Source organism: Topomyia yanbarensis, chromosome 1 (assembly GCF_030247195.1).
Source record: "Topomyia yanbarensis strain Yona2022 chromosome 1, ASM3024719v1, whole genome shotgun sequence".
NCBI lineage: Eukaryota > Metazoa > Arthropoda > Insecta > Diptera > Culicidae > Topomyia > Topomyia yanbarensis.
Window position 1 is genome coordinate 175,796,511 of NC_080670.1, and position 27,178 is coordinate 175,823,688.

The 27,178-nt window shown below is 38.9% G+C and overlaps 1 protein-coding gene across 2 annotated transcripts in view; it reads left to right on the top strand.

The window, feature by feature from the left end:
* Positions 1-27,178, top strand: part of LOC131682135 (adenylate cyclase type 9) — a 102,990-nt gene that overhangs the window by 42,708 nt on the left and 33,104 nt on the right. Inside the window, exon 1 of one of the 2 annotated variants that reach the window (XM_058963388.1) lies at positions 10,647-11,846. The exons of the other annotated variant lie outside the window; for it this stretch is intronic. Within the exon in view, the coding sequence (XP_058819371.1) occupies positions 11,844-11,846 (3 nt within the window). The 5' untranslated portion in view covers positions 10,647-11,843. Of the gene's footprint in view, positions 1-10,646; positions 11,847-27,178 lie in introns of those variants that run through there. 2 annotated transcript variants of the gene reach the window in all.

Genomic DNA, 27,178 nt, shown 5'->3' on the forward strand with positions numbered 1-27,178 from the left:
CCCAGGTGTCGACGAAACTGCGGAGCACGTACTATTCGTATGTCCCCGCTTCGACTGCTACCACTCAGATTGCCTGCCGGCTGCAGAGAGCATGGAGCGCCGAGCAGCAGGCGAGGAGTTAGAGTGAGTGAGTTGGCGGATGATAGACGGAGGTATGGTCTACCCATGCCGAGATGGGAGCGAGTGTGCGAGAATGTAAGGCACGAGTGAGAGCGTACGCTAAGTACAGCCATCCCCCAGAAGTAATGCCGAAAGGTAGTTCCTGAGGATAGATGGCGGAGCCCATTGGAGTTTAGTCGGTATTAATGGCTGGTCACCATTTGAGTCCGACACGCCCCCAGTGCACCCCGTGTAGTAGATTGGACCCTACCAATAGCACGTGTACTGGGCTAGGACATAAAGGTCTTCTCCATTGTCAAAAGTTATACATTTTTTTGGTGCGCAGTTCTATGTTTCATAGACATTAAATCAATTTTAACTTCGCTTCCTATTAACTAAAGACCCTTATTACAGTACATTTCTACAAAAACGAGCTCAATTTGAAAATAAATCTGAGGATTATGATTGATTACAGAACTCTGGAATTTTCTATTGGAATGTTTTCAGGCAGGATTTTAATATTGATGCAATTTGACAACTGTGAAATCAAGACCAATAGATCAGTTACATATCAGGACCCCATTCCGACAATTTATCAAAAGTCCTCATGATGTTTACAACAACAGGATATCAATGTACGGATCAGATAATTGTTATTGTAATATTGAATTAAATCAGTGTGCATCAATAAATTTTCAACTTCAATCCATTTTTTTTGTGGGTGTGGTGGGGGGGGGGGAGGGTTTGTATGGTGTTAAACCCCAAAAGCTTCTCTTGGCAACGCCGTTGGTTGGAGTTATTTATTTCGCTTTTCATTTTCCGATATGTTTCAGATCGATCCGATGGTCATGAGTTAGAAAAATTGCAGTCAGAAGGTTCGCACAAATGAACATTTTTGCGCTGATAAGTTATCAAGTTCCTTCCAGACAACTTGGAAGTGTTCGGTGATTATTTCTAGCGATTGTAGATAGAAAAATGAAATAAAAATACAAAATTCGTTTTATCGAAATAATGTTTGGCTTATTTCAATGGATTATTACTATATTGAACAATAAATAGGCGACAAAGAGTAATCCACAAACAACAAGCCATAACTTTTAAAGTATTGAAAATAGATATGTGAAGTCTTCAGTAAAGTTATTCGCAAAAGTAAGAGCTACAAATTTGCTGAAGGCATCATTTCGATATAATCACTTCCAAGAAAATTTGTGAAAATATCTCACTCATAGGGGGATTAATCAGCAAAAGCACAATACCAAAAAAAAAAGGGCATATTGCCTCTATTAAATTCACCGAAGATACTATTGAACTAGAATAAGCCGTTTTAGCGTTAAAAATAGATTACATGGTTTTGGTCATATTTCTGGCAATGGGAAATGATAAAAATCTTTCGTCCGCATTTAATGTTAAATATCTCTTTTGATAATAGTCCGATTTCAACAATCTATAGCTTGTTCGAAAGGTATTCGTTGAAGCTGTCTAAAAACATATAAATTGTTAATCTATATTGTCAATTTCGGCAGATAATTCAAAAAAACTGCAAAAAACGCCATTTTTACGCATTCAAACATTCATATCTTGGAAACTAAACATCAGAATCAAAAACAAATTAATAGCGTTCATACTGTTTTTTAGTTCTTTCATTTAAAATTGGTTTGGATAAGATCGGTTCAGCCATTGCTGAGAAACACGAATGAGAATTTGTCCGTTACATACACACACACACAGACACACACACAGACATTGTCCCAAATCGTCGAGCTGAGTCGATTGGTATATAAGACTCGGCCCTCCGGGCCTCGGAAAAAATCTTGAAAGTTTGAGCGAATTCTATACATTTCTTTTATAAGACATGTAAAACGTAATAAAAAGCTATTAAATTCATAAAATGAGTAGAATGAATAATATAAATCAAATTAATAGTATAAATAAATGAAATTAGTTCAGTTTATTGAGTGAAAAATTAGATAATATAAACAAGTTATAAAATTATTAGAATAAATCAATTTGATTCAATCTAACAGGTTGGATGAAATGAATAAAATAAATAATTGAACAGAATCAATTAGATTAACGAAATGAAGAAACTGAATAAAATGTATAAACTGGAAAAAATCAATAAGGTTAATAAAATTAATGTTTAGTAGATTAGTAAAATTAAAATTTATAAGGCTAATAAAATTAAAATTTTTAAGATTAATTCAATTTAAAAAACAATCCATTTAGGATGAAATTAATTAAAAGAATGAATTGAATAAAATAAATATCATACATGAAATAAAATAAATAATGTCTAGTCTAGTCTACACATACACAGCCAATACATGTAGGGATCCTGGAAAATTGCAGACATTCGCCTACAATTTTGCTTATCAATATAAATGTTTGTGGTTCATATACGAAAAAGGAAGAAACGTGGACAACCGTACACAACCGTTTCAATTTGATAGGGGTTTGATAAATCGTTGGGAGTGACTTGACTAAGAGGGTTAATGTCACTCCTTTGGTTCTAAGTTCCTGGGATGGGGCAGAGGTTATTAGACCTGCCCTGCCTATAGAGCCAAGGTGATAGCGCCTTTACTCGCTCTCTGGAATAATTATAAAGAAAATGGTCGAAATCGGTTGATTAGTAATATAAAAACGACAAACCCTCAAACAGCTCCAAAAATAGAAAAAAATAAAAATCCCACGAAAACGCTTCCATAAAAACATTATACATTAATATTTGCACATATTTATACATTAATACCCTCTCGCAGGTTGATGGGATTGACGGTATTGTAAACATCATCAAGCCACAATATATTCAATAGAGTTATCTAAATATAAGGACCTTCGCTCTTTTTAGTTTTTATTTGCACCAAGTTCTACTACTAGAGGTTAATTAGTTCTCATGTTAATATTCCACCAAACATAATGACTACTGAGGATTTGATTTATATAAGAAGCCCGCTTCAAGATGTTGATTACAATACGCCTCGATAGTGGTGTATCGGGGAGGCCGGGAGGGCTGATATGAGCCTTTTGTCTGTTCTATACCTTTCCTCTATTCACCAGCTCATAACCAACAATCAACCAGTAACAAATAGATAATTGAGAAAGGATGTGCTATGTGTGGTGATTGGCTATTCAAGTATTAGTAGTGTTTGAAGTACTAATGTATGTCTCATGTGATGATCATAACTTCAGCTGTATCTTGTACCTATCTAATCTATTACGTCTCTCATATATTGTCTTTTATTTCTTCTTTTCGAGTCCTATACTGCCATTCTACACCCGCCTTCAGCTGGGTCAACAAAGATGGTGACAGTGAACGTCTTAACACTCACACATTCTCAAACGCGGTCTCAGCGGGAACCTACAAAAATGCCATCGTGCACGCGATTACGAATCGGTCATGTCCGAAAGTCTATCCTTGATCCTAGAAGCCTAGGTCCATGCCTTCAGCTGGACCATTTAAGAAAATACGCCCATACCTATTAGACAACACGTCTCATGGCGACATGACCGGGAACCCTATCGATATAAACGATCCCACTCTGCCAGAATTCAAACCGCGCACTGAAAATTTAATATCAAACTCACGGTTCGCGCAACCATTCAAGAACATACGTTACAAAATCACGTCAGCGCACAAACGTTAGAGCCCCTCGCGATTTTGCAAGAAACATACGAACTCGCAAACATGATTACACCCCGGTGATAAGGTGAAAATCTCAGCACTCATAAACTTACCAACACGATCTCAAGTGTCAACCTACAAACTCCCACGCTCGCGCCATCATGAATCGGGATCGTCCGGAAGTATCTATCCTCGGTACAAACAATCTAGGTCCTTGTTAATTATTAAAAAATAATAAAATTGAAAAATAACTACCATATCCACTAGACAAAACGTTCCATGGCGACATGACCGGAAACTCTAGTGATATGGGGTAACTCTCTCCCTGTCAGAATGTGATCCGTACACCGAAAACTAAAGATCAGAATGACGGTCCGCGAATATATGAATCGCCGCAGGGTTTCAAAATCGAATTTATACATGCGAAGTCACATACACGCGACAAACACGTCAACATACGAACGCTTAAGCCCTTCGCGATCATCTACGCGCACCTATGCCCGCGATCGCGTAAACTTGATAACACTGCGGCAATTGTGTGAACGTTTTAGTACTTACGAAGTTACAAACGCGATCTCAAACGCCAACCCGCAAATGCGCGATCATGAATCGGTCACGTCCGGAAATCTTTAACCTTCATTCTAGCAATTTAGGTCTATACATTCAGTTGGACCAATCAAAAAAAAAATAAAGCTCATATCCACTAGACCACGCGTTCTACGACGACATGATTCGGAACTCTAATGATATGGAAGAACCCACTTCCTTCTGGAATCTGAACCGTACACAAAAAATTAAGTATCAGATTCACGGTCCGCGCGCGATTATTCTAGAACACACGCGAATATGCGAAAGGCACACGGTTATGAAATAGAATTTATGCACGCGAAGTTACACGTTAGCACACGCGACATACAAACGCACACGCGATCGAGCACATTAACGTACAAATGTTCGAGCCCTTCGCGATGATACACGCGATTCCCTACGCCCGCATATGCCTGAACCGTACAATGAATATCACATTCAGAATCACGGCCCGCTACAATTGGCCTATTGCAGTGTTTTATTGGGCGACATTGCCTGTCTCGTCTGCAAATTGTAGTATGTGATTCTGACGGGGAGCCCTTCCGAGAACCTAGCTCTACAGCTCCAGTAGGACAACTCTCGAAAAAAAAAAAAAAAAAAAAAATATTTATACATTAATAGTCACATTTAATGCAGGCCACAATTTATGGAAGAAAGTATTTTTGAAATTCATTGACAACTTAAATGTTCACTACTGATGTCATCGAACATTTTTCGTAGCCTCTGAATACTTCAGACACCTTTTTTCACAAAATTCAATGAATTTTTCCTAATTATTTCTCAATTTTTAAGATTTGAAATAAAATAAATTATGTTGATAAAATTAATAAAATCAATAAAATTAAAATAAATAGAATAGGTAAAATGAATAAAAAGAAGAAAGAAAGAATAACCAAAATAAAATGAATTCAATTAATAAAATGAAAAAATAAGCGATATTGAAACAGTTATGACATTTGTGGAATGTCACATTAATAATTTAGATGAAATGAGAAAAATGAATGACTAAAAAAATAGATAATGAAAATTAAATAAAAACTGAATAATATGCATGAACTGGAAAAAATGAGTACATAAATTGAAAACAGTAAATAATAATAATGAATGATATGAATGAAATGCATGAAATGAAGAAACTGAGCAGATCAACTCCAAAGAATGAAACGAATAAAATCGTTAAAATAGGCTTAAATTAGGAAGGAAAAAATATATGAAATGATTATTTAAAATTAATCATGCAGTCTCAGCATAGAGCAAATATGGACAACGGAAACCTTCGCTATGAGTTAGAAGAATTATATAACTTCCATACCCCATCAAGAGCTCAGGAGGTTTTTGAGAGACTTTGACCCGGTATTTTTCATAAAAGTTCATGTTAACATAATCAATATGCGTTGTCAATAATATCATCACAAAACAAGTGATCGTTGTTTTCATAAGACATATTTTAACTTATTTGAATTAAAAATTCAATGAAGACAGGAACATTTTTTGGAAACGCTCGTGGAATTAGACCTGTGCGCCGCCACGCCACGCCGCCGCCGCCGGTAAATTTTAACAAACGCCGACGCCGAAAGGTAGACCGGCGGCGCGCCGCCTATGCTTTTTTCCCACGCCGACAATTCGCGAACTCGACAATCGTTGGCTCATAATTTTAACCACAAATCTAGAAACATTGTCTATGGTCCGAATATACGACGTTAACTGATTCATGATTAATCACATATTGATGTTTATTTGGTATTAGTGGTTGTGAATTAGATCACAAAATTAACAAAGTCTTGATATTTTCTCGCAAATCATTACACGACACTCGGAATACAATTCATGGATCCATTCTTGCTTCGTCAACTGGTTATGATTGCGAGCATATAAGTTACAATTCACCATTCGTGCGCGTGGAAATGTCCACAAATTAAAAAAAAACTTCCACTTTCAAGATATAAGTAATGAAATTTACGATAATTTGCCTGATCTTAATCTTTGCACGTAATCAATTTCACTGGAATACAGTGTATTATTCATCGATTTTTTAACCGATTCATGATTCCTAGTATGCTAGACACGATTACCCGTCGAGCTCGTGAAACTGTTCATGATATAGTTCATGAAGTAATTAATTTTCCACATAATCTTAATATACTTACGAAAACAATTTCAAGGAACTCAGACTATTATTCATGGATTATTCGCTATGCTCTTTGGTTTTGAAATTTCTATGTGAGATATTGTGTATAAATGCTAGCAACCAGTCTCATAGGCGCGAGCATTAGATACAAGGAAACTACCAGGACCTGTAACCCTGTTATTCTTTTGCGCTGCGCTAAGCATCAAAAATACATTACTTAGCCACAATTCAAGTCCGTGAAATAATTAAGAAAACTATAAGACACGTGACTCTGTGTAAAAAATCCGACGATAAACTCAAGACTAAAATATCACGTTGACACAAAGAGAATTTACGAAAATCGTTGCACATCATTCAATTCTTGACTTTTTTAGTCAATAAAGTTAATACAAATCAATGTATCATCAAGTTATGAACTAGAATCATAAAAATAGTAAGCATATTCAGACACAACCACCTACTAAACATTTGAGTATAATGCCATCTTTTTTGCGTGAACTAGTTTTTTGAAAACACAAAAATTATTTTCAATACGAGGTTTACTTATCATTGATTGAATCGTGACCTATTTAAAAAAAAATTTCTCGAAGAATAGTTGGACAGAATGATCTTGACTTTTCGCGACGCTGGTGCACTGATGTGGCGATGCAGAGGGTAAGATTTCTGGTCTCAAAAATTATTCATCGTGTGATCTAGCCCCACTCAAGAAAGATTTTCAGTCTCAGTTGCATCAACCCGGTATCACAGACAAAAAAAGACGTAACACGAGATGAATTTTCATCACTCGTAGAAAAAACGGTCGTTTTAAATTACAAAAAATGCGCCATATCAGCGAGCGTGGTGTTAGTGAAGAGATTTTGACACAGAGCTAAATGCGTTACTTAGTTTCCGCACCCACCCAAAAACGTTACCGTCTTTTTAATCTCAGGCAAACCAAAACAAACAAAATGGGCCGGAAATGTGAAATTCATTCTTGTCGAAGTGCCCAAGGCTGGAGTTTTTCACAATTATTTCTTAAGTTACAACACGATGCCGATCGCCGAGTAAGCACTTAATAGGATGTTAGTAATTTAATTGATTCGGTGTATCGAATCTGACTAGATGTATGCAATGGATTCGAATTTGTTGGTCCCCGGATCTGCTAGAGCAATTGGCGGAGTGCAGGTGCTACGAAAACTAGAGATACGCTCAGACCATTTTCAATCAGACTTGTTTAGTAATCAGTTTCAACCCAACATCAAGTCGTGGAATTATTATGAATGATAGTAACTGTATATTTAGGTTTCGTTATGGTGTAGATCTGTATGACTCCAGCACATCGAGCATACTTTGCACTCTAGATAGAAGCAAATCTTAAGTTGAAAGAAAATGTGGTGTCACGGAATCGTATGCGTTATTTTGTACTTACAAGAAGTAAAAGTAAATGCCAACCAGGAAAATGAAGTAAAAGGTCCTTACATGACCATTAAAAGTGACATTTCTGCGCAGTAATGCCATTAATGCCATTAGTAACGCCTCGTGTTAGGGTACCCGATATCTGTGGGATTCTTAAAGAGCGACGGTAAAGAAGACTAAAATGAAACAAAAAACAATGAAACGACAACAAGAATTAATTTCCTCAAACAAAACAAAAACTATTTTACCGTTTTAATTTCCCAAACATAGAACTATAAATAATTATTATGGGTTATTGAAATACAGTCGTTACTCTGCATTCTTTAAAAAGTCCATTGCAATCATTATTTCATGCGAAGTCGTAGTATGCGACATCGACAATTTTTCTATTTCGTTCTTTAAATTTTGCAACTGTAAAATAGTCCCGCCATTCATTTATTATCTTGCATTTGGCAAGCAGGGTGGGCACTTGTGACGCATCAGCGAAATTAAATGCATTTCTTTCCATCAAAATATAAATTCATAATGCATTTTGCGTTGCAAGTAAGACGTCAAAACCCTACAAAAAACTAGCCCTACATTCAACAAAACATCTAACAAAGTGGATCAGCGTAGGACGATTGTTAAACAATCTTTTCTGCGAAGGAGTGCAAAGTTTTTGCAAAAATGGAAATTAAATGCATTTTTTCTAATTTGAAGCAAATTTGTAATACATTCTGCCCCTAGGTGGGCACTATTGGAGCTTCAGTTGAAAAAAAAAAACTTGATATGATTGCGAGAATTCCATTTTGTGCAATGTGTTCAACAGATGTCGCTAGTACATCGTGAGCGATGATTTTTTTTTTAGAATTTTCTTCAAGCTGGTAACGTCTGTTTGTATGTGCTGCGAAGTCTGTTACCAATTTGGTAAAGGAATTTTACTGCCAAGAATTGTTTTTAGTTACATAGGCGTCAATATTCGTCACGCCGACACACGCCGGCGCGCCGCCGCCGATAGGGTCCAACGGCGTGACGCCGCCGCCGCCGGCCAAATATGTCGCTTACGCCGCCGCCGATTAAAAATGCATCGGCGCACACCTCTACGTGGAATGTCTGTTTTCAAAATTTTCATATTCAGGCATCTATATTGCCCAGTCAAGTCGAATATTTTTCTGAAATACCAAAGGATTTCCTCAATTATAGTATATATAAATACTCCGTATAGAATTGAATTAAATTGGAGTTAATGTAATTTTTTATTTTTTGACCAGATGCCTTGCCCATAGTTCAACGTTTCGAAGGGACCTCCTTTCATCTTCAGGGGAAGGCAGGGTTTGAACATTAATCAGTTATAATTTTCTCATAAAACAAATCTTTCGCAAATTTTCACGGGGCCACGAAATAGGCCAAGCAGGATGCTATATTAAATTTGTTTTCGTGAGTGACTCTGTTGCATACCAAAATGCAAAAAAAACACTATTTTTTGGGGAAATTAAATTGAACATTGAGCAAATATTTTAGATGATTTTTTACGCCCTTTTGAAAAGTTGCTCTTGAGTCAAAATAATCTTATTACCTGTGGAAAATATTTAGTCTTGCATGACGGTGAAACGTGTAAAGTTTCATTGGAATCTAAGATGGTCGGTCACGATTTTAAAGATTTTCGGACGGATCTTCATGGAATTCCTCACTATTCTAAACCAGTTGTAAAAAATTATAGTAAAAATTAGTATTTTTAATATAATTTCGTATTCGATTATTATATTTTATGAAAAATTAACTCAAAATTTGGTAATTTGTCCGTAGTCGCGAAGGTTGATTCACTGGCCGGATTTGCATTAAGTAGCTAGGTTTAGATCTTGAGACGTGGAGGGGAAGTAAGATGGCAAAGGAAGAAGAAGACAAAAAAAACGAACAGTCGAAACGAATTCTTGAACGTCGTTTAATGTATTTTGCAAATTATAAAACCCTCGTCTTCTATCAATCCGTTTCGTTGTACGGCCTATCAACAGGCGTATTCCCTTCCGCATGTCAGACGCGACTGATGCTGAAATGAATGCGTGTTTCCTTATTTATAGATTCGAGTGATGTTTTTGTTTCGTTTTCTCAGTCTTTCCAACAAGTTTTACTTAGCAATCAACGAATTAGTCATCAGTTTCGAGTTGGTGATTTTTTTACCAAATAGTTCGGTGGGTAGAAAGTCAATAATGTTCAAATTGGCAACTTCTGGCACTTCTCGCACAAGTAACCAATCAGCATAAAAAATGCATCTTATAGACAAACTATTAAACAGTTAAATCGCTTTAAATGTTATTTAAGTACCACTTTTGGTAAAATAAAGGGCTACAATTACTAAATCACTGCTCTGTCATAAAATGCTTATTAACGGCTGTGTTGCAATCAAAATGGTGATTATTGGCAAGGAGCATTTGAAAAGTTTTTTTCTAGTGCAAATTTACAACATGCCTTTAAAAGTAAAAAAACGTTATTTTACTACTGGTTAAACTAAAACCTAAGAATCAACATTTATTTGGAAGAATCCGGTTAATCTAAGACTTTAGGAACGAGTAAGTAGATGTATATATTTAACAACATATCTCATGTCGAGATCAATAAGCATCAATCGTACGTCAACACGCTTGTTTTTCCTACATTTAAACTTATTTGGTGAACCACACAGGTATACACCAAATCCCCAAAAACTGCTCCGGTATCTATCTGGCAGCACTGGACCCGCCTGAAACCGCTATCCGAAGCCGAACGGTGGGGAACCATCCGATGATGACAATGAACCGCGCCCTCACCGTACTCAGCTCAGTATAATCGCGAACTGCGTCTGGTTCGAAACGCGTCGATGGTGGTCGCGGTGGTCAGCTCCGAGAGCTTCAAGTCGAGTCGATTCGAGTAATAATAGCAGGTAGTAGTTAGTTTACGGTCCGCGTTCGTGTGCGATTATCGAATCCAATTCACAGAGACACCGACCGCCGCGCAGTGGACCAGATAGATTTTTGCAGTACGATGCTGATTAGTGGCAGCCGCGTTGCGGGTGTGTTTGCGGGTGCAACCGCGTATTAGCTCACGGTGTGTCACGGGGTGTGAAAGGGTGCGAGGCTGCACTGCCCATGTGGTCCAACCGGCGAGGAGGAGTGCTTATCGTTAATATAAACAGCAAAAAAAACGAATTTATAATAGCGGAGGAGGAAATTCGCGAGATTTTCGGTTTCGAATTTCGCCGCACTTAGCTTAAGATTAGTAAGTGCCTCTGCAAAATAAAAGCTCGTGTACCCGTGCGGATTGTGTATACATACAGAGAGAGAGAAGAAAAAGTTAGTTCTACTCTGTTAAGTGACGTGGTTCGATATCGTTTATAATTAAAATAAACCGGAACGCTAGAGCCGACATAGGTGGAAGGACCACGCGCAAACAAAAGAAAAAAAAACGAACCGATCTAAAGCCGCCATAAATTAGCATTGGAGACCAATTAGTTGTGTTTTTTTTTGTTCGTCGAGTCTTATCAGTCGTGTTTCGCGTCGGTACACTGTTTGTATGTACCTTTAAACACTTAAACAGTTGAATTTGAAATTGCTGGAATAAATTGGCGTCCACTTTGGATGCATCGCAAACCCAAGCAACCAGTGGATACTCAATTAGAACGGTCGGTCGTCGTTGTCAGGCAACCGAGTTTATGCCACTTATAGCAGTGGCTGCGCGTGGAACCGAACACATCGCTATTGTCAGTGGAGCCGCGGCGGTGCAGCGTGTTTTGTTCTGTCAGGCGACTGATTTGTGACCATGCAGCCAAATGAGAGAGAGCGCGGGCTTGAACTTGAATGAAGAAACACACGGAGCAAATACAGTACATCGTTGGTTGATGGTAGTGTGTGTGTGTGTGCGAATGGACTGAATCCCGGCTTCGTGTTGCTTTCGGAAAAGTAATCGCGGCGATTGTAGCGGCTGCCGTAAACTGGTGAAATGGTATCAGTGCGAACCTTGCGGGAAGTATAAATTACTTCTTCGGATGTAAATCTGTTTATGGTACGTCTTATCATTTCATATTTAAGATACGAGTTTTAGTTTCCGTTACTCAGAATGAGTCAGCAAAAAGCGTTGAACTGGAAGAAACGGAAGAGCTAGTCTCTATAAGAGTTTTTAACTATTGTGGAGGCCATTCCCTGATCACTCTACTCTCTGCAACAAAAATTCATCGAAATCATTAAAAAACTAAAAAAGCAAGAATTGAACACTTCCTCTCTCAATCACCGCGCATTAATTTTTACCGCATATCTCGTCCAGCTGATACTTGTCTTATCGCGCACAGTAACGATTCGCCTATCTGACTTCCCATCACGGCATCTTTGTATACGTACGTATCTATAAATACCATTCGGGATGAGGGCCCAGCGAGCACGACAACGCGGAATCAAGTGATAACAAGATGCTTCGGTGGTCAGCCGCGCGAGCCGCTAGATAACTAGTAGATAGTAATTGTAAATAAATTCACCTGGTGGAGCACGCGTGCTCAGTGTCTAGTCCTGCCACAAAACTCCGGCTCTGTCACTGGTTATGTGACTTTCAAATTAAGCAACGGGTTGCACTGTAGCGATAAATTTCAATTGCTCCCCTTCTTTAATTCATATACAACCCTTCGCCGCGGTCGCATCTATACGGCGATAATTGTGGTTTTTATTTTTTACTTTTAGAAACGACATTAATAAAACTGTCACTCAAGGCAAACATACAAGCGGGTTGGGCGATCAAACGAAATTTACCAAATGATATTAATTAAATTTGAACAAAAACAAATTGTCATACTTAATGTGATAATGTACGAAGAACCGCGCGTCTCCTCTTCTGCCGGTACCGATGGAAGCGACCGTATGTTTTGTGTGCGAAATGTCTAATAAGATTGTCGGTCTGAGACGAGTTAGAAAGCCACCATCAGATAATTGTATGGCATTTCTCCAATTCTACTATAGTAATTTTTGCTCTTAATTCTAATGCAGAACATATGAAACAAAATTTTATACGATTTTGATATGATTTGATAACTATGGGGTACCAACTACGAGAACAGTTACACGATTCCCACAATTTTCCAAAATAAAAAAAAAAAAAACAAATAATAGATAATCGATTAGACAATTATTATTGTAAAATATATTTAAATTAGGTATCAACAAGTTTTTTTTCAATCCAATCACTTTTGCTTTGGAGGGGAGTTTCACCCCGAAAACCTCCCTTGGCTCTCCACAGCCTCATAGGTTTGAGTAAATTGGCATAAGATCATTTGACCATAATTTTGAAAATTGATTACGCTAAACGTCATTTGTCAGAACGAAGTTTCTAGCTGTGGGGGTCATTTAGCTTATCTTAAGCAAAGAATGAATGAGGGAACCGAGCAATTGGATGGACTTTATAGTTGTCCTGTGCTACGTCAGTAGCTTTTCGTCAGTTCTGTAATTTATTTTCGATTAAGCAGCATCGCCTCATCAGTTTCGATGTCTCACTTCACCTTTGAAAATATCCGCGGATATTAAAAGTGTCGATAATCTTGATAGATCTTGATTTTTTTTTATTCAAATCGTTTATTTCATAAGGCACGTTGCGTTAGCTTAAAGGTGCCAATTTTGTTTAGTTTTACATTTTAAATTGCTTAAAACTAGGGGATTACATATTGATTTTTTTAAAATGAAACTAATGCGATTTTATAGCTATCTTATATATCTACACAAGGGGATAATATTGTTTTCGTAAGATTAGGGGGGTCATTTAGTTTTTGTGGCAATATGGTTTGACATTTTTATCAGTGAGATTATTGGAGCAAATAATGTTTAATTAAGGGGGACAATTTTTTACGACTAACTTAAAACTAGGAATAACTAGAGGGCATGATTGAATTTTGTAAAGATTCGTAATTATAGTTATTTTTGTGGGTAGTAGAGTTGGGCAATTTCAACGAGATTATATAATATAATAGTTAAAACTAGAAGAGACAAGAAGAGCTAAATGCTTCGTGATGATATTGGGGGGGGGGGGGGTAGGGGTGTTACTTCTGGGTATAAGAGTCAGGGGAGGGAGGGTAAACAAAGATGGCAGGGAGAGAAAATTATTTCAGTTTCAGGCATCGTGAGATCAACGGATGGATTACAAACTCGGGTGGCCTTCATCAGGGGAATCATGTACTGGGACGCCGGGTGGTCCTCCTCAAGATGGCAGGGGTTTTTCCAGACGATTTCGTAGTACGGCTCAGATGTGGATCGGCTACATTTCGAGTTAAGCGTGTTATGTTCGTGCCGTAGGTCCCGTGTTTGTTGGCTCATTCGATACAGATGGTTTGATACAGGTGGAAGAGCGTTCTGAGAATGATAAGGAGATAACAAGGGGCAGTTAGACTTGTATATTGATGGTTTTCACAAAGGTGTATATAAGGGACATATAGAGAACATCGCGGCTTGCCAGCACATCTCGAACCGGGACGTTGGTTGGTCTTCCTCGGGCCCGCAGGGTATCCATTAGCCGAGACCTAGCGGAACTGTACTCGGTGCACGCCCAGACAATGTGCTCGATGTCGTGATAGCCGTCGCCACAAGCGCAGATACCACTATCCACGAGCCCAATACGCCGGAGATGTGCATCCAGCGTGTAATGGTTTGCCATGAGTCGGGACATCACACGAATGAAGTCACGACCCACATCCATCCCCTTGAACCAAGGTTTCGTCGATACCTTAGGGATTATCGAATGTAGCCACCTTCCCAGCTCTCCACTGCTCCACGAAGTTTGCCAACTTTCGAGGGTTCTCTGATGAGTAATACTGAAAAATTCGCTGAAGCAAATTGGTCTTTCGTAAACATCTCCTTCTAAGGCACCCACCTTAGCTAAGGAGTCTGCCTTCTCATTGCCCGGAATGGAGCAATGAGAAGGGACCCATACCAAGGTAATCTGGAAAGAGTTGTCAGATAAAGCACTCAGTAGCTCCCGTATTTTCCCCAAAAAATACGAGGAGTGCTTGCCTTGTTTCATCGAGCGAATAGCGTCAATGGAACTGAGGCTATCCGAAACGATGAAGTAATGGTCTGCGGGTAATGTTTCAATGACTGCAAGGGTATACTGAATGGCAGCTAGTTCTGCGGCGTAAACTGAAGCAGGGTCACTGAGTTTGTAGGAGGCGGTGAACTTTTGATTGAAAATACCGAAGCCAGTGGATCCTTCGAGGTTTGATCCGTCAGTATAGAACATCTTAGAACAGTCGACTTCTCGGAATTTATTATAAAAAATGTTTGGAACCACTTGTGGGCGTATGTGGTCCGGAATTCCACTAATCTCGTCTTTCATGGATGTGTCGAAGAAAACAGTAGATTCAGAAGTATTTATGAAATGCACACGGTTGGGATTGTAAGAAGAAGGGTTAATATTCTGCGCCATGTAGTCAAAGTACAGGGACATGAAACGGGTCTGAGAATTGAGCTCAACAAGCCTTTCGAAATTTTCAATCACGACCGGGTTCAAGATATCGCATCGAATGAGCAATCGATATGAGAGTTCCCAAAATCGATTTTTCAACGGGAGAACGCCCGACAGCACTTCGAGACTCATCGTATGGGTCGACTGCATGCACCCTAAGGCGATACGCAAACAACGATACTGAATTCTTTCGAGTTTGATGAAATGTATGTTCGCGGCGGAGCGAAAGCAGAAGCATCCGTATTCCATTACCGACAGTATCGTTGTTTGATACAACCTAATTAGGTCTCCTGAGTGGGCACCCCACCATGTTCCGGTTATTGTACGAAGAAAGTTGATCCTTTGTTGGCATTTCTGTTTCAAATACCGAATATGGCATCCCCAAGTACCTTTCGAGTCGAACCAGACCCCTAGATATTTTACTGTGAAGACCTGAGCGATAGTTTGACCCATTAATAGAAGCTGTACTTGTGCTGGTTCACGCTTCCTTGAAAATACAACTAGCTCAGTTTTCTCCGTGGAGAATTCGATACCCAGCTTAATAGCCCAAGCAGACAAATTGTCCAGGGTATTCTGTAATGGTCCTTGTAGATCGACAGCTTTGGGTCCCGTAACAGATACCACGCCATCGTCTGCAAGTTGCCTTAACGTGCAGGAATTGTCAAGACATTCATCAATGTCGTTGACATAGAAATTGTATAAAAGGGGGCTTAGACATGAGCCCTGGGGAAGGCCCATGTAGCTAAATCGTGATGTCGATAAGTCACCATGCGAAAAATGCATGTGCTTTTCCGACAACAAGTTTAGTAAAAAGTTGTTTAAAGTCGCTGAAAGACCATGCTGGTGCAGCTTCTCTGAAAGAATGTTGATCGAAACTGAATCAAAAGCCCCCTTAATATCTAGGAACACTGATGCCATCTGCTCTTTGCTAGCATAGGCCATTTGAATTTCAGTTGAGAGCAACGCAAGACAATCGTTCGTCCCTTTGCCTTTGCGAAAGCCAAATTGTGTATCTGACAGTAAGCCATTTGCTTCGACCCAATTGTCGAGGCGGGATAGGATCATTTTCTCGAACAACTTCCGGATACAGGATAGCATTGCGATCGGACGGTACGAATTGGGGTCGGAGGCTGGTTTTCCTGGTTTTTGGATGGCGATGACCTTCACTTGTCTCCAATCGAGTGGGACAATGTTAGCCTCGAGAAACTTATTAAATAAGTTCAACAAGCGTCTCTTGGCAGAGTCAGGCAGATTCTTCAACAAGTTGAATTTGATTCTGTCTGGCCCCGGAGCTTTATTGTTACACGACAAGAGAGCAAGTGAGAACTCCACCATCGAAAAAGGTGTTTCGTTCGCGCTATCGTGAGGAGACGCGGCGCGGTAAATCTTCTGTGCCGGGGCGGAATCCGGACAAACCTTCTTGGCGAAATCGAATATCCAACGGTTTGAATATTCCACGCTCTCATTAGTACTGTTTCGATTTCGCATACGTCGGGCTGTTCCCCAAAGAGTGCTCATCGATGTTTCTCTCGTTAATCCGTCGACGAACCGGCGCCAATAATCGCGTTTTTTGGCTTTCATCAAACTCTTCATTCGCTTGTCTAACGTCGCGTACTGTCGAAAACTGGCGGGTAACCCGTCGTTCCGGAAGGTCTTAAACGCGGCGGCCTTCTCTGCGTACACGAGAACGTTTTTGTATGTTCGCGCCGGGTACTGGCCTAGTCTGAGCTTGATTCGCGCTGTCGAGAATCAAGCCAGCCAAAAAGCTGTACTCTTCCTCCGGAAGAAGTTCTTGGGTAGATTCGATGTTGTCGGATATCGCGGCAGCATAGCTCTTCCAATCGATATTTCGTGTGAGGTCATACGAAATATTGATTGATTTCAATGGCCTTGAACCGTTATTGATTGAGACTACAATCGGCAGATGGTCGCTGCCGTGGGGATCAGGAATTACCTTCCACGTGCAATTTAACCGCAGCGATGTTGAGCAAAGGGACAAGTCTAAGGCGCTCGGGCACGCTGGAGGAGCAGGAATCCGTGTCATTTCACCCGTGTTTAAAATTGTCAAATTGAAGTTATCGCAAAGATCCTGAATTAAGGAAGACCGGTTATCATCATAGAGGCAACCCCATGCTGTACCGTGAGAGTTAAAGTCTCCTAAAACTAGTCGCGGTGCTGGCAGGGATTCTAAGATGTCTTGTAGCCGTCGGTGCCCAACCGCGGTGTTGGGGGGAATATATATGGAAGCTATGCAAAGGCTTTTGCCTTTGGTTGTTACTTGACAAGCGACAACTTCAATACCTGTTATCGAGGGAAGGTTAATTCTGTAGAAGGAATAGCACTTTTTGATCCCCAAAAGCACTCCTCCATAGGGGGTGTCTCGATCCAGGCGAATAATATTAAAGTCGTGGAAGTTGAGATCTATGTCGGAAGTTAACCAAGTTTCACATAATGCAAATGCATCACAACTCAAATTATTTATTAAAATTTTGAAGGAATCGATTTTCGGGATGATACTTCTGCAATTCCACTGTAGAACAGTGATCAAATCCGTGACCTCGTTCGATGAGTTAGCCATCGAAGGATACAATCGCTGAGAGGAGGGGCCATTTAGCAGTCAACTGCTTCAAAAATGTTCTCACTGTAGGGAGAAAAGCTAACATAAGACTTTTAATAGGATCAGTAATATTGAAAGTTTTTATTATCCAGTCCACTATGTCCGAGAGTTTTATAATTCCAGTGCTGTGATTACTCTCGAACTGAAACAAAGGAACACTTGGGATTTTTGATGTTCCTGGAAGTGCTGGGAACTCCTTCTCTGAGCTTAATCCTCCGAGACCAGGAGCTAATTGCTTCGGTTTGGTTGCAACACTTCCAATAGATGTGACTTTCGGAGCCCCCTCAAGGGACACCTTCTGGCCTTTACAAGGAACTTTACGAGAGGAAATGTTCCTCCTCTTCCTATAAATTCTAGGCACCCTAGTAGATGTTCCCTCTTGTGGGTTACCAGCCTCGCCCTCGTCAGGAGGCAAGTGAGTATAGATGTTTGCTGAGGATGGTGGCGTAGCATTCTTTAACATTTCTGCGAAAGAATGTTTGGATCGTCCCGCAAGGGAACGTTTCAGTTTATCCCCGCGTAGTTTGTACGCGGGACATGCCGAGATATCATGCAGACTCTCCGCACAGTAAGGACACTTTTCGGCTTGCCTACTGCACGAATCATCTAGATGATTCTCCCCGCATTTTCCACAGCGGGCCTTATTGCTACAATGGGTGGCTGTGTGACCCAGTTGTTTACACTTTGTGCAATTCATGACCCGCGGTACAAACAGACGCACAGGCAGACGAACCTTGTGCAAGAGGACGAAATTTGGCAAAGCGGTACCAGCGAAGGTCACCCGATAAGAGTTTGATTGGGGGTACGTTTTTGAACCATCCCCCGCAACTACTACTGAGTGCAAACGTTTGCACTCAAGTATTTTAACTGGCTGAAGTAAGCGGTCTCTGAATCGGCCAACCCCGTACTTCAGCAGATCCTCGCACGTCAAACTCTCATCGGTTACGACGCCTTCGGATTGTACTCTTACAGCCGGAATATACACGTTATAATCCCGCGTAAAGTGCTCACAGCAAGCAATATCGTTTGCCTGCTTTGAGTTGGCTAGCAACACCCTTACCTTGTCCGAGCGGACCTTTGAAATTTCGGTCACAGCCGAGAACCGTTCCGTCAGGTCTCTAGAAATCTGAAGAAGATTCAGTGATTTAGTCTTGGGCCGAAAGAAGACCACAAATGGACCAGTTGAGAGTTCTGGATAGCATTTGGGCCGGGGGGGAGCCTTAGAAGTTGAACCCGATTCAACTTTCATTTGACCATCCGGAGAGAGAACCATAGAAAACGTCAACGCACGGGGTCAGCGCCCGCGCAGACGGAAGAAAGCAATAAATGTGTTACAAAAGACAAAAACCACTTAGCTTTAAACTGGTGTCCAACGACGAACCGATCCAGCTTATACAGCTGGCTATTGTTTAATCCTCACACGCGAACAAAAGACTGAGGACCGAACCGAACTGGCAAAATAACCTTGAATGCGGATTAAAACTATTCTTTATCGCCTCACACAGCACTACGGACTAGAAAAAAAAACCTCTGTCTCGATGGAGAGCTCGAAAACGAATGTTGATAGATTTTGATCTTGATCTTCATTTGATTAGGGCCACATGTTCTAAACATCTACAGTTTTCAACAACCAACACTGGAATTAAAAAAAACCTAATGAACAGCTCATGATTAGAAGAATGTCAAATCACCGATAAAAGATGTTCAGTCGAACAGTAATCATTATCAATCTTTACGATTGTTCTGAACAAACCGTGTTCTTCAACGCAAATGGAATACGAGACGGCAAAGAGGATTGCTTAAATAAAACATGTTATATCAAAATTTTCGACATGCAAGCAATTTTCTATCTTATAAAGGCATCTGGTGATCCTAGTAAAGATTTTATTTTGGACCCTCCTATTTTACCACAATTTCAAATGTGACAATTATTATTACGGCCGAATATTCACAATGCAACATTAGAGTGACAGGAAAAAAATGACCCCTATCGGCCCATGCCTGAGTCGATTCCTAGTCCCACCAGGAGTACTTGCTCCAAATTTAAAGCAAATCGGATAAGTCTAGCTACCAGACCAACGCGCCTGAAGTTTGTATGGGATTTTTCGACAATTTACATGTAGAAAATCAACTAACTCGCATTTTCGCCGCTAGGTGGCACTATATGCATCGTATTATCACTGTAAGTGAAAATAAGAAAGATAATTCAATTGCCTACAAATTTGTTGAAGACTGCTAGTCAATCCGGCTTTGGTAAAAGAAGTTTATTAAACTTTTAACGAAGTGATGTCTGAGTCAGTTTTGCAAGGGGCCTAGCAGTGCATGATTGTTGATCAGTACTTGATTCGCACGAACTAAACATTTTTGTGAAATAATGGTTAGATTTAGGTCAATAGTATGTTCGGAAGATTTCTAGTAATACGGGTCATGCTTTGGTTAGAAAATTTTAGGTCCACATTTTACCGCATAGAGGGCGCCAGTACTAACTTTTCAACGGAAAGAGATAGAGATTAGGTGTCTTCCACAAAGTTGTAGAGCAAGCATTTTTAAATTATTCTTCCGAACATTTCGATATTCTATCTCACTCCTATGAAAAGTTAGTGTTGGCGCCCTCTATGCGATTACAGGTGGAACTAAAATTTTCTAACCAAAACGTAACTCATATTATGTACTACAGTTCTTGTGAACATACCATTCAGCTAAATCTAACCATTATCTCACAAAAATGTATAGTTGGTGGTAATCGAGTACCGATCCACAACCGTGCACTGCTAGGCCCCATGCAAAACTGACTCAGACATCACTTCGTTAAAAGTTCAACGACTTCTTTTACCAAAGCCGGATTGACTAGCAGTCTTCGACAAAGTTTTAGGCAATTAAATTATCTTTCTTATTTTCACCTACAGTGATAATACGATGCATATAGTGCCACCTAGCGGCGAAAATGCGAGTTAGTGGGTTTTCTCCATGTAAATTGTCGAAAAATCCCATACAAACTTCAGGCATGTTGGTCCGGTAGCTAGACTTGTCCAATTTGCTTCAAATTTGTAGCGAGTACTCCTGGTGGGACTGGGAATCGACTCAGGGGTGGGCCGATTGAGTTATCAAAAATTCATTATTTTTCTGGGCACTCTAATGCAACATGTTATTAAATTTAAGCCCGTTTCAAAATTGGGTGATGCTAAAATACATATGTTTTCTAAATATAAAAATATGGCAAAGGCCCAAATACATCTCTTTAATTTAATCACATCTCAAAATTATGTCAAATATCTGTTATGTTCAATTTCTTTAAATCAAACGACCTTTAGTAGAACATAGCTCCCGTTGCGCGATTTTTGATCATTCTACATCGATTCAAAACTGATTTTATTCCCCCATTTTGGTTATTATTTCTATAAATATTTTTTTTCATTTTGCGTTGCTCCGTTATTCGTTTTTTTGTTTTTCATTTTCCGTTTTTTCGTGTTTTGTTTTTCACTTTTTTATTTCGTGGTTTTCTTATTCTTTTTGTTTTTTATACATTTTTTATTTATATTTTGATTTCTGGTTCTTTTGCTCTTTATTGTTTTTTTTGGTTTCTGGTTCTTTTGTTGTCTTATTTTGTGTTTATTGTCGTTGTTATGTTTCTTGTTTTTTTTGTTTGTTGTTTTTGATTCATAATGTTTTTTTTTTTTAAATTTGTTTGTTGTTTTTGTATAACTTAGTTTTCTGCTTTCTTTCCGTTTAACTTTTTTGGTATTTGTTTCCTTTTGTTTTTCTGGTTTTCTGTTGCTTTTCCTGGCTAACGTTGTATTTTGTATTTTTATGGTCATTTTTTTCTTTTTTTCTACTTTGTTTTTTTGTTTTGGTTTTAAACTTGCTTAGTCTTTTTTACTCTTGTTGCATTTTCTCGTTTGTTTTTTTCTGCCTTACTTATTTGTATTCCTTTTTTTCTGTTTCCATTGTTACATGTTTTTGCTTGATTTTTCATTCTCTGTTTCTTTAACATTTTATTTATTTAATTTTGTTGTTTTGTTCCGTTTTCTATTATTTTTAGCAAGATTTTTTCCTGTTTTTCTTTTCGTTTTGTCGCGCTTTTGCTTTACATTTTTTGACTTTTTCGAACACTTTAATTTTTTGGTTTTACAGTGAAGACCCGTTTTTAGCAGCCTCTTGGTGAATTTTAGGCTGATAAAACCGGGACATCGATAAAATCGGGACATATATTTTTCTTTCTTTTTAAGAAACCGAAGCTCTTAAAATATTTTTCTTTAGTCTTTAGATATAGCCTCTTAAACTTTCCTGATTATTTAGCTTAAACTTCCTTTAAGGGGATCTGACAGCACAAAACTAAAAAAAAATTTTTTGCGTATTTCGGATCTCAAGGATAATAGAAATAAGCTCAGGAAAGGATTTACTCGAATTCAATTTGGTTCGTCTGCTAGACCCCATCAAACTACTAACTATCACCTTTCATATGAAGCTGATAAAATCGGGGGTAGATAAAATCGGGGGCTGATAAAATCGGGTGCTGATAAAAGCGGGTCTTCACTGTATTTTGCTTTTTTGTTTGGTTATTCTTGGCATTTTTGCTTTTTTTATCCCGCCTCTTCTTTTTTTCATTTTTGTTCATTTCCTATTTAATTTTTTATTTATCTGTTTCTATTTTTAATTACGATTCTGTTTTATTGGATTCATTTTTTTGTCTCAGCTTGCATTTTTTTGCTTTTTTTGGGTCTTTTTTGTGTGTTTTTTCGTTTGTTTCTTTTTTGCGTTACTATTTTTTGTGAGTTTTATGTTCTCTTATTCAATTTCGTTTTATTATATTGGTTTTTGTTTTGTTTGTTTTATTTTCGTCTATCGCCTTTTTTGTTTTTAGTATTTCAACATTTTCTTTTGTGTGCTTGTTTTTCTAGTTTTGTTTCCGATTTTCTTTTGTTTTTTATTGTTGCCTGTTTTTACGTTCAATTTTTTATTTAACGGTGTATTTTCGCTTATTCGGTCCTTTTTGTTTGTTGCGATTCTTTGCTTTTTTTATCGCCCTTTGGTCTTACGTTTAACATTTCTACGCTTACCCTTAGCAAATTTTGTTTATTTTTATTATTTTTTGTGCTTGTTTTTTTTTGTTATTTTATGTCTTATTTATAACTTATATTGAGTCTGAGGCTTTGGTTTTTGTTTTGTTTTTTGTTCTATTTGGTTTTTTAGTATTCTTTGTTCTTTTTGTATTTTTTGCGCCATTTTTTATATTTTAATTTTTTTCATACCAATTTTGGTGCTTTTTTTGTTGTTTTTGGTTTTTAATATCTTCTTTTGTTCACTGTTTTATTTTATTAATTTTTTATTTTGTCTTATTTTTTTCGTTTTTTGTTTAGTTTCTGCTCTGTTATTTTTTGTTTGCTGGTTTTGTTTCTCTTTTTGTTTATTTTTTGGTCCAATATTTCCTTTTTTGGCTTTGACTTGTTTTTTGTTTTGTTTTTGTATTTGTTTTATTTCTTTTCAATTTCCGCATGTTTTTGTGTTTATTTTTGTCTTGTCTTTCGTTCTTGATTATCTGTTTTATGGTCTTTTTCTATGTTTTGTCTCTTTGTTATTATTTCCTTGCTTTTTGTGTTTCTTTTCCGATTTTTTTGTATTTTGCCGTTTGTTTTTTTGCATTGTATTCTTTAATGTTTAATGCTCCGTTTCTATTTTTGCATTTTCCTTTGTTATTTTTTGCTATATATTTCATTTCGCATTTTTTTGCTGTCTTTTGGTTTGGTTTGAATTTTAAGTATGTTTTGATTTTTTTTGAGAGTAGTTTTTGTTTTGCTGTTTCATCGTTTTTTTTTGTTTTCTTAGTTATTTTGTACTTTTGATTCCAATTGCTTTGTTTTTATTTCTCGTTTTGCTTCCTTATATTTTTGTTTTCTTTTTCTGAATATTGTGTGTTTCAGTGGTTTTGCTTTTCGTTTTTGTTCCTGTTCCTTCTTGTTTAGTTTGTTTTTAATTATTATCGCTTGTATAAGCGTACTCTACTAAAAACTCGATACTTTCCTTGATCTATAACATTTCGCGCTATCACAACTGTTTCTTTATAGTACGTGTTATTATTCGTTAGCTTCCAACTAATAAATATAAAGTAGAGTTCCAGTCACGGGATCTGTCAAAATACTTCTGCAGTAAAAAGTGAACCGAACAATTATGCAGAAAATATTAGCTTTTATAGGCAATACTCCCCACGGCCGGCTGTTATTGAGCTCAAAATACCTTTTCTCAGAAAACATAAGTCACTCTCGGTAGCCGGCTGTCCAGAGTTCGAAAAAAAGAATCATAAACTAAACAACATATTACTTGTATCGAATCACCGCATACAGTTAAGTACACGAGTCAGAAAATCCGATGACTTACAAAGAACTATTGTGAATACCTTCGCTTGCGGAAGCTCAAAGCCTTGCCTTTTCGACGTGCTTTCAGTGAATGTATTTGCCTACAACAATTCCGTGACAAGATCCATGATTTTAGGAGACCCCGGAACCCGTTTCTATGTTCAAGGTTACATGGTTCATTTTCCGCCTCTTCGAAGTTTTGGACTTTTTTTGTGTGTGTGTTAACCGTTATTCGACCAGCAGAGCGTTTCGTGAGCTGCTTGGATACCGTTATCCAAGATTGGTACTACTATTATTTACATTCCCCCTTCTTGGTTCTCCTACTATCGCGCACTGGGCAATAGACCCGTGCAAAAATTACTGCCCCTGATAATGGTTTGCCTCTAGAAAGTCGCAGCAAAATCGGCTCCCAGGCTCAAGGCACATCCAAGCTAGGCCACCGGCCGTCGTGATCTTCTTCCGGGCCAGAGACAAAAAGTATTTCAATCTAATGCAGATTTCTTGAGCTCTGACGAAACGGTATTCCGCCGTGACAGAAATATCGAAAATTCACCTTGATAAGCTTCGGGAGGTGTAAAATAGTTTAAATCAGGCAAATGATAATGCTGGGTACAGAACTTTTACGAAGGAGTAGAGAGTATATGTACCGGCTAATCGGGTTGAAGTCTGTGGTGTCGTTTCGGATGCGAGATTGATTTGTGCGGAACTGCTGACACGTGAGGTTGAATGTTTTAAAGACCCCATGATTCAGCCAGTGAAGATACTGGAGCGCAAACGTTTGCATTTAGCATCAGAAAAACTATATCGCAGGGGCGGCGTCTTCTCAGCAGTGGCATTTGCAATAAAAACATAGCTAAGTGCATACCATACGTCTAGCGCTTTGCTGATCATGCCCCATTCGGCTATCTGTTTATCAGCAATCGAAACCAGCACAGGCAGATCGTCTCGCAGGAGAAGGCGGGGGTATTGCTTTATTGGATATATCTGTTCCAGGGGCGGACGCCGTTAGTCAAATCAAAACAAATAATTCTTTTTTTTTTTTTGGTTTTTGGCGTAAGTGCCAATACATTTTTTAACACTTTATGGTGGTAACTAAAAGAGGAAAACAGATCGATATGGTGAGTTAAGTTAAATCAATTATGAGAAAAAAATCCCCCCAGAGGCAGGAATCGAACCTGCAACCCTTGGGACTTTGGCCCAATGCACAAATCCTTATGCTATCCCTGGGATATGATGACGTCCCAAAAAGAAAAAAAAAATGATTATTGCATTGGCAGGGATTTTTTTGATGTCACTTAACTCACCATTTCGATCTGTTTACCCCGTAAGATACCACCAAAAAGTCTTAGACAAGGTATTGGCACTTACGTCAAAAACTAAAATAATATGAATTATTTGTTCATTTCGAACGGCGATACTGTCGCCAATGTGATAATCTTGTGTTCTTTCTGGGGCGTCATCATATCTCAGGATAATATAAGGGTTTGTGTATTGGGCCGGAGTCCCAAGGGCAGGTTCGAATCCTGCCTCTGGGGGATTTTTTCTCATAATTGATTTTGCTTAACTCACCATTTCGATCTGTTTTCCCCGTTGGATACCACCGACGAATTTCGCATCGTATTCAATTAGTCAAATTTTTGAAAAAATGTCTAAAAAAATCTTCATCGACTTCTACACTGAAAAAAATTGGTTTTAAAAATTTAAAGTCGATTTACAACTAAACCCCATCTTTGATTCGGATGAAATTTTGTTCCAAGATAGGTAAATTTGTTTTCTGCTTAGCGCCAAAAATTCAAGTTGAGCACTTTCAAGGAAAAAAAGTTATTTAAAAAAAAACTTTTTCCTTGTCAAAACTGATTTTTTTAATGTATTTTCATTCAGGGTCCGTAGTCCAAAGACCAGAACCCAGAATCCCGAGGAAAGAACCCAGACTCCAGATTCTATACCCCTGAGTCCATAGTTCCGAGGAGAGAGATCAGAATCCAGAGTCGCGAGTCCTTAAACCAAAATACTAGGGCGAATCCAGAGTCCTGGATCCAGTGTTCAGTGTCGAGAACCCAGAGTCCAGAGGAGAGAGCCCAAAATCTGGAATCCAGAATCTAGAGTCCCGAGTGCAGAGTTCAGAGTCCAGAGCGCAGAGTTCAGAGCCCAGAGTTCAGATGTCAGAGTCCAAAGCCTAGAGTCAGAGCCGTTTCTGGGCTCTGACTCTAGGCTTCTCCAGGGTCTAGGCTCTGGTTTCTCCACAGTCTAGAGTTCTTATCCCAAAATACTGAGCCCAGAGTCCTCAGCAGATAATCCAGAGCCCAAAGTCCAGAGCCCCTAACCCAAAATAATGAGACCAGAGTTTAGAATCCAGATTACAGAGCTCAGAGTTCAGATTCGATAATCCAGAGTTTAGATTCCATAGCCCAGTGACCAGAACCCAGAGTCCCGAGGAGAGAGCCCAAAATCTGGAATCCAGAATCTAGAGTCCCGAGCGCAATGTGCATAGTCCAGAGATTAGAATCCAGAGTCCACAATTCAGGGTCCAAAGTCCAGAATCAAGACCCTGAGCCTATAGCTCCGAGACCACAGTCTGCAGTCCAGAGTCCATAGCACAGAATCTTGAAGCGAGCGCTCAGAATTCAGAGTCCAGAGATCAGAGTGCGGAGAACAGAGTCGGCAATCCTAGGTCCAGAGTCCAGAGCCCAGAGTCCTCAACCCAAATTACTGTGGCCAGAGTCTAGCGCTCTGAGAACAAGATTCCAGTGCCCGAAGTACTTAACCCAAAATACTGAAGCAAGAGTTCAGACTCCAGAGCAGAATCTAGAGTCCGTAACACGGAATCTCTAGGCGAGAGTCCAGAGTCCATAACGCAGTGTGAAGAGTGCAGCATCCAGAGTTCAAAGTCCAGAATCTAGAGCTCAGAGTCCAGAGACGAGTATCTTGAGACCAGA